Genomic DNA, 15,413 nt, shown 5'->3' with positions numbered 1-15,413 from the left:
GTAATGAAAATAATACAGTAGCCCTCAAGTTTTCTAGGGTGGTGCATTCCTCAGTGGCTGGCTGCAGTGTCTAAGTAAAAAGAATACAAGTGACATAGCAAATGGAGAGCAGAAGGCCTAATGAGAACAGGCTTAATGGCAAGGTTGTCCATTTTATAATTACTTATTGGAGTTGCTCAAATATTCCCGCAACAACAACAACAACAATTCTGTACCCATTACTCCATTTTAAATCCATTTTTTTCTGCTAGGAGTTACATCCCATTCATTTCCAATCTTTGTAAATAAATATAATTATCTAGACTATTTCCATGGGGTCATTTAAAAATCCAGCACAGTTTAAAGCTAATATAGTAATATCTATTTGCGAAGTGCTGTAGCTTAATGCCATTTGCAGCACGAGTGCAGAAATGATCACCATCCATGAGGATAACAGAAATAAAATGTGTAACTGCTGTATCCATATAAAACAGATGGAACCTTAATAGTCTCAGATCACTCATTATTCAGTGATTACTGTCAAACTGTTTGGCAAATTGTTCTAGATTATGATTACCCAAAGGCTATAGATATTTTTCTGGGCAGAGCAAAGACTGTCAACAGTATCCAGTCCCAGAGCTCCAGAATCTGTCCTGATATATATATATATATATATATATATATATATATATATATATATATATATATATATATATGTGTGTGTGTGTGTGTGTGTGTGTGTGTGTGTGTGTGTGTGTGTGTGTGTGTGTGTGTGTGTATATGTATATGTATATGTATATGTATATGTATATGTATATGTATATGTATATGTATATGTATATGTATATGTATATGTATATGTATATGTATATGTATATGTATGGTCTCTTCCCTATGGTCTCTTCCTCCTCTGATGTTGTTTGACAATGATGATGCTAATGATTCTCAAGGAGCCTTGTTTAAATAACCTATTGACAATGGTGTATAAAAATCCAAAAGCACTCTATTTACATGGTTTAAACGACATCCCCTCCACTCCTTTCCTACTGCACAGGTGGGGAAATGGGAAAAGGGAATTATCCGCATGGAATATCCAGTGTGGCCACGCTATGGATCCTTCCTGCAGCCCATGTCAGATAATCGCCACCTCACAGTGGCTACCCTTGAAGAAAGACCATTTGTCATTGTGGAGAACACAGATCCTTCCACTGGAGTATGTGTCCGAAATACAGTTCCTTGCCGGAAACAGACCAACTCCTCCGTAAGGTAAACAAGAGGAAAGAAGTCAAAAGACAGAACAGGAGGAAGCAGTATTGGAGCCAACGGGGGTTGGCTTGCTAAAGGGAGGAGGAGGGGGGTGGCTTCCAATGTATATCTTTTCCCAGAAACCCCAACGTGTTTTCTCATGTAAAACCAGTTACATTAATTTCATTCCTAAACGAATTGCTTACTTCACTGTTCACCATCATTCGTTTGTTTTCGTTTTTTTTAACTTGCCTTCTGTTTCATTAAAAAAAAATTCCCCACTCTGGTGTCCTTCACATAGGATTGACAACTTGCTCCACAATTCCAGACCACAACATCCCTCAGTTTTTTTATTGTGTTGTTTAGGAATTATGGGAGATGTAATCCTACATGGTATCTTAGTGGGACATGGTGGCTCAGTGGCTAAGATGAAGGGATGTGGTGGCTCAGTGGCTAAGATGCTGAGCTTGTTGATCAGAAAGGTCGGCAGTTTGGCGGTTTGAATCTCTAGTGCTGCATAATGGAGTGAGCTCCTGTTATTTGTCCCAGCTTCTGCCAAACTAGCAGTTGGAAAGCATGTAAAAATGCAATTAGAAAAATAGGGACCACTTTGATGGTTTTTCGGTGTTTAGTCATGCCGGCCACATGACCACTGAGACATCTTCGGACAGTGCTGGCTCTTCGGCTTTGAAACAGAGATGAGCACCGCCCCCTAGAGTCGGGAACAACTAGCACATATGTGCAAGGGAAACATTTACCTTTATCTGTCATAGACAGGGAGGCACAATCTATTAACTTTATGATTATGATAGTGAAATTTGGAGCTCCGATATCCACTTTCCATGATTCACCAAGGGAATCAGATAAATGTTGAAGCAGCTTTAATAATTTAGATTTAACCCTTTAGATTTAACTGAAACTAAAGGTTATCAGCCAAGTGTCTCCCTCAGTAGCAGAACCTGTGTGTCACTTATGCATCTGTCTGTCCAGTATTGCTGCTGCTTCTATCTACTTGTTGGAATACTAGTAAGATGGAAATGTTTATCCAACTTGGGTGAGAGGGTGTCCTTTCTTTAGAAGGTGTGCTTGCAACATGCCAATTCTTCACTGCTGGATTTTCCATGAAAGAAGGAATAATGAGGAAGCTTGAATAGTAGCTGCTGCAAGCTTGAAAACTTTCCAAATTAGAGGATGAATTCAGGATAGGCAACCCCTCTAAAGCATGGGGGGAGGGATCAAAGCTGGCATTCAAGTCAGTAGTATTGGGGTGGCTTTCAATTAAACCCCATTGCCCAGAAGAACCTACTGTACAACCTTTCCTAACATGCTGCCCATCAGATGTGTCGGATTGTAGGTTTCATCCCTCCCAGCCAGCAGGGTCAAAGAATGAGTGGCACTAGTAATATGCTAAAATATATTCCTTAAGTGCCTATTCTGTACCTCTGTCTGAAACAATATGAATCCTAATGGAGGCATATAAAGAACAGGATACATGAATGGAATTGCTATATTTTAATTGATCTCGTGCTGTTAACTAAATTTACATAAAATGAACACAAACATGATGGATATTAGGTCATGGATGGAAGAATAGTTGCCATTTGTTTGGAATGCCATTTGTGTGCTTCCTAAGGTGATACTAGAAGTAAAAGTTGTTTTGATTGATGAAAATGATTATCAGAAAATGAGATCTCAATTTTGAGACATTTAACAGACTGTGTGCCATAGTCAAAATGCTAGTTAGTTGCAAACTGTTCCTACTCTTCCCCCCTCCCCCGACATTTTGGCATGACCTAGGGCAGTGGTTCTCAACCTGTGGGTCGGGACCCCTTTGGGAGTTGATCGACTTTCACAGGGGTCACCTAAGACCATTGGAAAATACATGTTTTTGAAAAAATATGGAAAGCATAAAATATTTTTATGGTTGGGGGTCACCACAACATGAGGAACTGTATTAAAGGGTCACGGCATTAGGAAGGTTGAGACCCACTGACCTAGAGCCTTTAAAGTTGAGCCGAGGTGGCGCAGTGCTTAAATGCAGCACTGCAGGCTACTTCAGCTGACTGCAGTTCTGCAGTTCGTCTGTTCAAATCTCACCTGCTCAGGGTTGACTCAGCCTTCCATCCTTCCGAGGTGGGTAAAATGAGGACCCGGATTGTTGTTGGGGGCAATATGCTGACTCTGTAAACCGCTTAGAGAGGGCTGAAAGCCCTATGAAGCGGTATATAAGTCTAACTTCTATTGCTATTGCTATTAAAGTTGCAAGTAAGAAGGAAATATAAAATAAACAAAAAACTTGCACTGTTATATCTATATGTTAAGACTATTGTCATTTATTGGCTTCAAGTTCAACATATTTTACACCCGATACCATGGCCTCCTTTGAGAGTACTTCACTCAAGCACATATATCGGGTGTACTTTTTAAGGGCATATTGGTTTTAGATAATGAGATTGAAGTTAATCAACAGTTTTGAAATCTAGAGGCCATTTTATTGCATATATTCATTGTTAAATGGAAAGCTAAATTTCAATTATAGGTTATGGAAATGAAGGGTTTTTCCCCCCCATCCCAGTTCATGGACCCTGTGAAATTTATTCATGGATTCCCCAAGTGTCTGTAGACCCCAGGCTAAGAATCCCTGTGCCATATTAATAAAAGTAGCAGTAATTTTGTAATGATGTTTGAAAATAAAACATTGATAGTTTTAGATGAGCAGAAAATGCTGTTTCCTCTGAAACATGGGTAATTTCCATGACTGAAGTCAAGTCAAGATAGAGTGGTGATGCAAAACAAGTAGTGCTATATTATGTATGTGGGGGAATAACAGATTACTCTTTTTGTTCCCACGTTTAAGAGAAAGGACTGGGAGTAATAGTTTGCAATTTAAAGTGCATTTGTCCTATTTTAACCACTATTTTTTGAAATCACAAGAAGCCATGCTATTTTTGGTGTGCTATCAGAATTCTGCAGTTGAATTCAGATTCTCAGGATTGCAAAACTGTGATGTAAAATATCAAAGAATTTGAAAGAGGATTTCCTTGGTCAGTGTTGAATGGAACCAGGAATAGGTTCATGTTTCTGCTTCAGGCTGAGCGGTGAATAATCAGTCATGAATCTTGGCTGGAAGCATATACAGTTGCAAGAAAAAGTATGTGAACCCCTTGGGATTATGTGGAGTTTTGAATGAATTGGTCATACAATGTGCTCTGAACTTCATCTAAGTCACAACAATAGACAAACACAGTCTGCTGAAAATAATACTACACAAACATTAGATGTTGCCATGGTTTAATTGCACATAACATGTAAACATCCACAGTGCAGGGAGGAAAAAGTATGTAAGCCCCTAGCCTAATGACGTCTCCAAGAGCTAATTGGAGCCAGGAGTGAGCCAACCTTGATTCCAATCAGTGTGATGATATTGGATGTGTTGCTGACAGCTGTTCTGCCCTTTAAAAACACACACCTGTTGTGGGTTTACTGGTTTCAAGAAGCACTGTCTGATGTGAACCATGCCTCGCAGAAAAGAGCTCTCAGAAGACCTACGATCAAGAATTGTTGACTTGCATGAAGCTGGAAAGGGTTACAAAAGTATCTCCAAAAGCCTTGATGTCCATGTGTCCACGGTAAGACAGACTGTCTACAAATGGAGAAAGTTTAGCACTCTTGCTACTCTCCCTAGGTGTGGTCGTCCTGTAAAAATGACTGCAAGAGCACAGTGCAGAATGCTTCATGAGGTAAAGAAGAATCCTAGAGTGTCAGCTAAAGACCTATAGAAATCTCTGGCACATGCTAACATTTTTGTTGACACATCTACAATAAGGAAAACATTAAACAAGAATGGAGTACATGGGAGGACACCACGGAGGAAGCCATTGCTGTCCCCAAAAAAATATTGCAGCACGTTTGAAGTTTGCAAAAGAGCACCTGGATGTTCCACAGCACTACTGGCAAAATATACTGTGGACAGATGAAACCAAAATTGAGTTGTTTGGGAAAAACACACAATACTATGTGTGGAGAAAAAAAGGCACAGCACACCAACATCAAAACCTCATCCCCACTGTAAAACATGGCGGAGGGAGCATCATGGTTTGGGGTTGCTTTGCTGCCTCAGGGCCTGGACAGATTGTTGTCATTGATGGGGAAATGAATTCCAGAGTTTATCAAGACATTTTGCAGGAAAACGTACGACCATCTGTCTGCCAACTGAAGCTCCGCAGGGGATGGGTGATGCAACAGGACAATGACCCAAAGCATACAAGTAAGTCAACACAAAAATGGCTTCAACAGCACAGAATATGCCCTGTGGAGTGGCCCAGTCAGAGTCCTGACCTCAACCCAATTGAAATGCTGTGGCATGACCTTAAGAGAGCGATTCACACCAGACATCCCAAGAATATTGCTACACTGAAACAGTTTTGTGAAGAGGAGTGGTCCACAATTACTCCAGATCGTTGTGCAGGTCTTATCTGCAACTACAAGAAATGTTTGGTTGAGGTTATTGCTGCCAAAGGAGGGTCAACCAGTTATTAAGTCCAAGGGTTCACATACTTTTTCCTCCCTGCACTGTGAATGTTTACATGTTATGTGCAATTAAACCATGGCAACATCTAATGTTTGTGTAATATTATTTTCAGCAGACTGTGTTTTTCTATTGTTGTGACTTAGATGAAGTTCAGAGCACATTTTATGACCAATTCATTCAAAACTCCACATAATCCCAAGTGGTTCACATACTTTTTCTTGCAACTGTAGTGGATAGCCTGGTTTGCAGATTATGGCTGGTTGAAGGAGGTAAGTAGCTGGCACTAGCAATCAATCTGCATTCCTACATGTTGGGACCCAGAGACTAAGCTTTTTAATCATTTGCCTGTTGATGACCTCTGCAATTCTCTAATCAAGATTGTGTCATCAATGTTCCTGCTCAATGGAGAAAGTTACATTCCTCCCCTAATAAATTAAAACTGAAAACTAATAGAAGTTCCTGGCTTCATTCTTCTAAGATTAATATTAATATTTCTGATGCTATAATCAGGGGTGGTATTCACTTACTTTCCCTACCGATTCGCAAATGTGAGCGTGTGTGTCCATGCATGTGCTTGGCTTTCCGCACATGCACTTTGATCACGCATGGGGTTTACACACATGCACGTGCTTTGAAAACATACCTAAATAGAACAGCATAGAGCCTGGGCGGGTGGGTGGTAGTGGGGGGTTTCCACTACCGGTTCGTGTGAACTGGTCCAAACCGGCTGAATACCACCTCTGGCTATAATGTTTTGTGTCATTCTGTAAGTCCCAGTTTTAATTGACATCATGAACAGGCTTATCATTTTTTTTCCCTTCCGCTTGGAATCTTTAGTCTCCTCTAGTGTCCAGTTTCTAAAATCATAAAGTAATTTCTCTTTGTTATGATTTAACCATAACCATTATAGCTAAAATATGTCTGTTTCCTACAAGAAGCTATTTATCTTGTATAGTAAATTTCAGAATCTTATAGTAAAACACAATTTTCCAAATTTATCTGGACCCTTATTCCATTTATAATCTCTTCATCCCATGTACTCAAACCTGTGGGAAACTGCTGTCTTGCAGTCTCCTCATGAGAAACAGCCATCTGGAGCAATGGTGGGTGATCTCTCATCCTCTCCTCATCTGGAGAGGTTCCAAGGAATCAGTCTACTTACCAGTTCCTTGGTCTTTACTGTGCTCATTAGTTGTGTTTTCATAAAGATGCCTTCAGTTTACCACACCTCCCTTAAAAGTCTGCAAAATGGTCAATTTTCAATAGCAAAAATAAATATGAGAATGGGAAGGGGAGGCCTCCTTCCCCCAATCAGGAAGCAAATTCGAAGCCAATCCATGCAACAGTATTACAAATACAAACAGTATTCCAAGCCTCCTTGTAAGGAGGAAGTTTTGAGTGCTTCCTCTTTTTAAGGAGATTTACCTGGTAAATTTTCCTCCAACGGCAGGAGCTCCAACCTCTTTCTTACGATATCTTCTCCTGTTGCTGGATAGTGCGCTAAATATCATATGATTCCCCCCCCCCAGTCCTATGGTAAAAATCTTGTATACTTCTGATGTGCACCCACTAGGTGACATAGAATCTGGGTTCAATGGCCTGATCCATCAAGGCCCTCCTTATGTTCTTTCCTCTCCTCTTGGGTCCATAAGCTGTCACATATTAACAACCGTCTTGATGATAAAGGTAGTGTCAGCCTCTGCTTTGCGGTTGCTTCGGCTGCCATGAAACAGGGAGGGAGGGCATGGTATTTGGGAGGGGTTACTAATTGTGCTGGAGGAAGGTTCTGGAGCTCAGCTGCCTGTCGGACTACGCATGCGTAGGAGATTCCCGCCAGGACTAACGGCACCGACATTCCATCTTCGTGATGCCTTTTGAAGTTATCTCACACCTGACACTTGGGAGAATTATGATTGGACTGTATCTGTGATGCCAAGGGGTGGGGAATGGGTTATTCTATATATCAATCGCTTTCGCGCCTAAATAATCAGCCTTCGCTTCGCTATGCCTTTAATCATTTATAATTAGTAAAAGTACACTTGATTTCTACCCATGGAGTCTCGTGGTCTTCTTTCCTAATTATCTAATGGAGAGGTTCTGACAGTAAGCAAAGACTCACTCACACCCCACCAGGAGATTTCAACCTTCCGTGGGGGGTGTACCTACAAGAAGGAACGAGGAAAATGTCTTTGCGAGCGAGCGATGAAGAAGAGACTGAAAGGGAAACTGCAGACCCATCATTACCTGGGAGGATGGCTGGCCTAGGACTAGCGGACCCTGCGGTTCCCCCTCGATGGTCCCTAAGTGTGGGGCAAAAAGAAGATAGCGAAAGTTGGGATGCTGGAGTTACTAGGAGAAAACAAAGGGGAAAACCAGCCGACTGGGAAGAAACCTTGACCGAACGGAAGCCCCAGGAAAGAGAACAAACGGAAGAGTTTGAACAAAGGTATGCAAAATTTTAGGGAGGGTGAAGAGGCCGAGGGAGGATGGGAGCAAACAAACCCAGAAACAGCTTCCCCCCCACCCAGCCAGGGCTGCTGCCAGAGTAGGGGGGGCCCCCAGAAGACGCAGAATGGCAAAAGTCCCTCCCTTGCCTGTAAAATATGACGGGAATTCCAAGAAACTGGGTCTCTTTGTTATACAAATTTGGAACTATATGGAAATTTATGGGCCCGATTTAGAAACAGATGAGATGAAAGTGCGAATGGTCTTACTTTCTTTGGAGGAAGAGGCGGCCGAATGGATGGTCAGCATACAAAGCAAAGCAATTCCCCCCTCCTGAGGAATTTTGATGCCTTTATGACTGCGTTCAAAAGACGCTTTGATGACCCACTAATTGAGAAACGGGGAAAGATGAAATTTATGGCCCTCAAACAGGGAGATAGACCGGTGGCTGAATATATTCAGGAGTTTCAACAGCTTTCTTGTTATATGAGAGGCTGGTCTCAAGATGCCCTTCTGGATCAGTTTGCGTTAGGATTAAATGAGGACATTTACCAACAATGCGTTAACAGACACCTTCCCAAGCGAGTCACAGCTTAGTATGAAAATGCAGCAGACGTTGAGCTTGATTTGATTAGACTTCAATGTGCGAGAGAGGAGAAAGCAGGGAGATCACCCCCCCCCCCAGTTCAAAAGGCCCCATTCCGCATCAGGGGTGAAGGAAAGGGAAGTTCCACCGGCAAGGCCAAGCCGCTCACATGCTTCCGTTGTGGGAGGGGGGGCCACCGCGCCACAGATTGCCGCGTTAAAATTCCTGCAACCGCCCCGCCCCCTGCCAAGAGGGAAGGGAAGACGAGCAAGGCCCCAGGGAAGAAGAAAGAGGCTGCTTTCGCTGCTGAAAACACCCCACAGCGCTTCAGGCAGGAGGTGGAGGAAGAAGCAGACGTCACCCCCAGCTCCTCTGATGACTCCGATGACGACGCCTCGCCTCGTTGGGTGAGTTCAAATAAAGGCCCCATGTTGATCCCAATAGAATTAAGAGTACCACCTGATGGGGAGACAGAACAGCTTCCTGCCCTCCTTGATTCGGGCTGTTCGAGATGTATGATTAATCCCGCAATGGTTGAAAAACTGGGCCTGAAATTAAGAACTTTGAAAACCCCTATTGTGTTTTGCCAAATAGATGGATCCATTGCAGGGGGTGGCCCAGCCCATTTCTACACTGAACCTCTAGAGATGAAAATGGGCACCCACGTAGAATTGATCTCTTTTATTGTGTCTCCTGGAATGGACAGACCCCTTATTTTGGGACTCCCCTGGCTTCGTAAATGGAACCCTCGCATTAATTGGAGGGAGGGGTGGCTGCGCATTCGCACCAGCACAGCTCCAAACGGGGAGGGCAATACCTCAGAGTCTGCTGGCTCCATCCCCGCATTGGCCGCTAGGGGACAGGAGAGAATTGAGGGGAAAGAAAAGATTCCAAAAGAATATTGGGACCTGAAAGGAGTTTTTAGTGAAAAATCTTCAGATAAGCTTCCACCCCACAGACCTACCGATTGCTCCATCGATATTTTGCCGGGGGTAAAGCTTCCAAAGCCCCAAATATATTCAATGTCTCCTAGGGAAATGGAGGAAATGAGAAAATTCATTGATAAAAACTTGGAAAGGGGTTTCATTGAGCCAGCATGACCCAAGGTAGCTGCACCCGTGTTGTTCAGAGAGAAGAAAGATGGCTCCCTGAGATTATGTGTTAATTTCAAAAATCTGAACTGTATCTCAGCTCAAAACCTATACCCGTTACCACTGATGAAGGACATGCTGGCCCAATTGGGAAAGGCCACATTTTCACTAAATTGGACCTCAGAGAAGCATACTATAGGGTCCGCATAAAGGAGGGGGATGAGTGGAAGACGGCTTTCAACTGCCCCCTCAGTTGTTTCCAGTTCCGCGTGATGCCTTTTGGCCTGCAGGGGGCGCCTGCAGTCTTCATGCAATTAATTAATGAGATTTTGCATGACCACCTTTACAAGGGCATTATCGTATATTTAGACGATATCCTTATTTACACTCAACTTATGACGAACACATCACATTAGTCCGCACTGTCCTGAAAAAGCTCCGGGCCGCTGAACTTTACGCCAAGTTGTCCAAGTGTGAATTTCACCAGGAGAAGATTGACTACCTTGGGTATCGCATCTCCCCCGCTGGTATTGAAATGGACCCTGCTAAAGTAAAGGCGGTCACTGAGTGGGAGGCGCCCCGGACACATAAACAATTGCAGAAAATTTTGGGTTTTGCTAATTTCTATCGTCAGTTCATTCCTTCTTTTGCCAAAATTGCGCTTCCCATCACTAATTTACTGAAGTCCAAAGGTGGCCCTAAACCTAAGCCTAGCAAGCCGCTGGATTGGACCATGGAGTGTCAGGCTGCTTTTGAGAAGCTGAAACGACTCTTTGCGGCGGAACCGGTTCTGAAGCATCCAGACATGGACAAGCCTTTTGTCATTCAAGCTGATGCCAGCGACGTGGCGGTTGGGGCCGTCTTGCTTCAGATCAATGACCAAGGTAATTTACAACCGTGCGCATACACCTCCCGAAGCTCACAGACACAGAAAGGCATTGGGCAATCTGGGAGAAGGAAGCATTTGCTGTACGATGGGCTTTAGCCACGTGGTGCCATTTTCTGGAGGGCGCTAAACACCCGTTTGAGGTATGGACTGACCATAAGAACTTAGAAGCTTTGAGGACTCCCAGGCGACTCTCCCCTAAGCAGATGCGTTGGGCTCAGCATTTCAATCGTTTTAATTTCACACTCAAGTACATCCCGGGAGGGAAGAATTTCATGGCTGATGCTTTGTCCAGACTCCCTCAGTACAACTGCTCTAAGCTGAGTATTGTTCAACCCGTGATTCCCGCATCCAGCCTGGCTGCTCCGGTGGTCACTCGGCAGCAGGCGTGCTCGAAAGTAGACATGCCTCAAGATTTCCTTTCTGACCTCAAACAGGCCCTTTCCCAGGATGACTGGTTCCAGCAGCATCAAGGTGAATGCACAATGTGGGACGATTTGCCGTGGATTGGGGCGAAACTTTATGTCCCTGCCTCTCTTCGACTCATTGTTCTCCAACGGGCTCACGATTCCAAGATGGCGGGTCACTTTGGATTTGTGAAGACGCTGCATTTGGTGAAGAGGCAGTTTTGGTGGCCCTCTTTGAAAAAAGACATTGAACTTTATGTTGCCAGTTGTCCAGTCTGTGCAGCCGCTAAACGACCACCAGGGAAGCCACAAGGTCTGCTCCAATCTGTAGCCCGCCCTGTTGCCGCTTGGAAGGAAATTTCTATGGGCTTTATTGTCGAACTTCCCGAGAGCCAGGAGCACACCGTCATATGGGTGGTTACTGACTTATTTTCCAAACAAGTTCATTTTATTCCATGCCACAAGATTCCTTCTGCAAAGGCACTTGCTAAGCTCTTCATTTCTCACGTTTACCGTTTGCATGGGGTGCCTGATCCCATCGTTTCCGATAGAGGGGTCCAATTCACTTCTGCTTTCTGGAAGGAGTTTCTTAAGCGCATTGGCTCCGCCCAGGGCCTAAGCTCCACCCACCACCCTCAGACTAATGGGGCTTGCGAGAGGACTAATTCTGTGCTGGAACAATATTTACGTTGTTTCATCAATTATCAGCAAGATGATTGGGTGGACTTGTTGCCGCACGCTGAAGTGGCTTATAATAATTCTGTCCATAGCAGCACTGGATTCACTCCTTTTCGTGTTGTGTATGGTCAGGACTTTGTTCCTATTCCTGAAGTTTCCCTTGAGCCACCACAAGTTTCTTCCGTCTCTGAGTGGAGTGAGCGATTAAGCCATATTTGGCCTTTGGCACTTAGTACTTTGGATGCTGCGCATCGCGCTCATAAGAAACAGGCTGATAAGAAGCGTGCGCAACCTTATCAGTACAAAGTGGGTGACCAGGTTTATTTATCCACGAAGTTCCTGCAAACTACACAAAAGTCTAAGAAGTTGGGGCCTAAGTACGTGGGCCCATTTCCCATCATCAAAGTCGTCAATCCTGTTTCGGTTCGTTTGCAGCTACCCAAGCATCTCAGCCGTGTTTATCCAGTTTTCCACGTTAACCTCATTAAACCACTTCGTTTCTCATCTTTACGTCCGCCTGTGGACCCACCGCCTGCTCCCCTGTTGATTGATGGTGAACAACATTTTGAGGTTCGAGAAATATTGGACTCTCGACGGCGGCGGAATCGAATACAGTACCTAGTGGCTTGGAAGCATTTTCCTCCATCTCATACCAAGTGGGTGGACAAGTCCCATGTCCGTGCTCCCTGACTGCTTCGACAGTTTTATTCTGCTTATCCTGACAAGCCTTGACTTTCTCTCCCCGCCTCTTTTTCTCTTCTGTTTTTGTTGTTCGTCTGTTTGTTTGTGTTTTGTCGTTTTCCAGGCCTGAACGCCTTTTTCCGGAGGACGGCCAGATGTCAGCCTCTGCTTTGCTGTTGCTTCGGCTGCCATGAAACGGGGAGGGAGGGCATGGTATTTGGGAGGGGTTACTAATTGTGCTGGAGGAAGGTTCTGGAGCTCAGCTGCCTGTCGGACTACGCATGCGTAGGAGATTCCCGCCAGGACTAACGGCACCGACATTCCATCTTCGTGATGCCTTTTGAAGTTATCTCACACCTGACACTTGGGAGAATTATGATTGGACTGTATCTGTGATGCCAAGGGGTGGGGAATGGGTTATTCTATATATCAATCGCTTTCGCGCCTAAATAATCAGTCTTCGCTTCGCTATGCCTTTAATCATTTATAATTAGTAAAAGTAAACTTGATTTCTACCCATGGAGTCCCGTGGTCTTCTTTCCTAATTATCTAATGGAGAGGTTCTGACAGGTAGCATGTCATCTCCTTAAGTTTATTGTGGTGTACTTTGCAAAATTAACATATTTTCTCACCCTAAATTTGGTTGCATAGGAAAAGCAAAAAAATGGATTATGGTGTAAAAGGACTAGCAAGCTCGATTCTGGAACCAACCTAAAATTCTCAGAAGCATCCTGCTTCTGAATTTGTAATACGTCCTTGCTCTTATGATTCATTATTTGCCACTTCACTCCTTAGGATTTTTGTTTTTATGTTTCATTTAATGAAAGTGAGCTTTGAAGGAACACTGAAATTCTTACAATGGAGGAATTGATTGTAAAGATATCAGAGTTGATTGAAGAGATTTTTGTAATATCAAGAGGGAGAAGGAATAATGAGTATATAACTGTTGAAAAGAAGTTCAGAAGTAGCATATTTTTTCTTGTTTCTTTAACTATTTTTCTTTCTTATTCTGCTTTGCTTTTGCACTTATTTTTCTTCTTTCTCTTTATTTCTTTCTCTTTTTTCTTCATTTGTTTTCTTTATGTTTGCTTTTACTTATGTCAATATTCTTAAAAATATATTATGGTGCATTGCACAGCTAGCCAGATGTTCAGATTGGATTTGGTATTTTTATTCATCCATCCTCTGTCTGTCTGTCTGTCTGTCTACCTATCTACCTATCTACCTATCTATCTACACACACACACACACACACACACACACACACACACAAACACACAAACACACACACACACACGACTATCCATCCCTGGCTTAGAGAGTAATAATAGAAAAAGTACATGTTGACAGCTGGAGTGTGTCTGAGCATTTGTGTGTAGGCATCCCTGCCTTCTGTAATGGCCCTCACACCAAGGAGATGCTCCAGAAAATAACAAATGTGGAACATTAGCCATTCTAGCCACTGATGAAGTTACACAGCTCATTTACAATGTGTCATATCCTGTGATGGCATGCCCATTATTCAGTGCCATGCTAAGCTGACAAGCTGATTATTTATGACTGTGTTTTTCTAAAGACAACAGGATTGTAGATAGCAATAAGGATACAGGACTGCCACATTCTAGTAATGGTTTAGTTATTTTTATTTTGGACTAGAGGAATTGGGCTAGTGACTATAAGGTCACTCTAGGGAAACATGTCATGGCATAGTGATTTAGGTTCAGGATATCTCAAGGCTTTGATTTGAACAATTGTACATAGCCCTGGCATAATTTGCTTGGAAGACACAGGGGTTCGGTGTGATTGTTGAGTGCCTTCTCATCCTTTTTCAGTGGGAGTGAACCTATGGACCCATATACCAAACTCTGCTGCAAAGGTTTTTGCATTGACATCCTAAAGAAACTAGCCAAGACTGTGAAGTTCTCCTACGATCTCTACCTGGTGACAAATGGGAAACATGGTAAAATAGTGGATGGTTTCTGGAATGGCATGATTGGTGAGGTAAGGAATTAGGTAACCTAAAAGCCTCATTGTTTGGATTTTAACCATGTACACCTACAGGTTTAGTACACTGGTATTTGTCAGAAATTCTCCCATGTGGAGAAAATAAAAGCAGACATGCAACTTTGTTTCTCTTCTAAAGTTATCCCAAAGATGTTTTTTTTCAGGAGGCAACTGGACTTCTTTGTTTTTTCTTTTGAAGACATTTCGCTTCTTATACAAGAAGCTTCTTCAGCTCTGACAGGATAGTGGGGAATGGAAGGATTTATATTCCTTGCAGACAGCTGGTAATCTGCATCCTTTTAGAGGGTCATTGAAGCTCTTGGGGGTTTTTCTGTGTCCTCGGGGTCACCTCTGTAGTACTCCTGGTTTCTGTAGTCTGCAATTTTTTCCTCTGGAAATCCATTCCTACTCCCACACCATTCCAAGGGTGTTCATCCCAAATTGTATAGCTAAAAATCTGTAGAGATTCTCAATCATCCAGGTCGTGGTTGTCCCAAAGGCGCTTTTTTAGGAGGCAATTGGATTTCCTTGTTTTTTATTTTGAAGATGTTTCACTTCTCATCCAAAAAACTTCATCAACTTCTAAGTTACCTCCTGAGAAAGCACCTTTGGGACAACTATGACCTGGATGACTGAGAAGGATTGCATAAATTTAGATACTTCTAAAGTTATGCAATCCTTCTAAACTGTAGCACGTACATAAAAGCTGACTTAGCTTAAACCAAAGCCAATGAATTATTATTACTTCACTGCACATACATCATTCTTGCATCCCTCAACAAGAAAGAAGACCCACCATTCAGTAGTCCTCAACTTTGTCTGTGGGCTTCAGCCTTCAGACATGGCAGCCTTAAGAAGATGGCTTTACAAATAGGGAGTT

General features: G+C 43.0%; 1 protein-coding gene across 1 annotated transcript in view; it reads left to right on the top strand.

Annotated features, from left to right (window-relative positions):
- Nucleotides 1-15,413, top strand: part of GRIN2C (glutamate ionotropic receptor NMDA type subunit 2C) — a 75,626-nt gene that overhangs the window by 18,112 nt on the left and 42,101 nt on the right. The window contains exons 4-5 of the mRNA XM_032239009.1: nt 1,034-1,245; nt 14,362-14,530. Of these exons, the coding sequence (XP_032094900.1) occupies nt 1,034-1,245; nt 14,362-14,530 (381 nt within the window). The remainder of the gene's footprint in view (nt 1-1,033; nt 1,246-14,361; nt 14,531-15,413) is intronic.

The sequence above is a fragment of the Thamnophis elegans genome, chromosome 2 (assembly GCF_009769535.1).
Source record: "Thamnophis elegans isolate rThaEle1 chromosome 2, rThaEle1.pri, whole genome shotgun sequence".
Taxonomy (NCBI): Eukaryota; Metazoa; Chordata; class Lepidosauria; order Squamata; family Colubridae; genus Thamnophis; species Thamnophis elegans.
The sequence above is the reverse complement of the archived record's forward strand: the minus strand, read 5'-3'. Positions and strand labels throughout refer to the sequence as shown.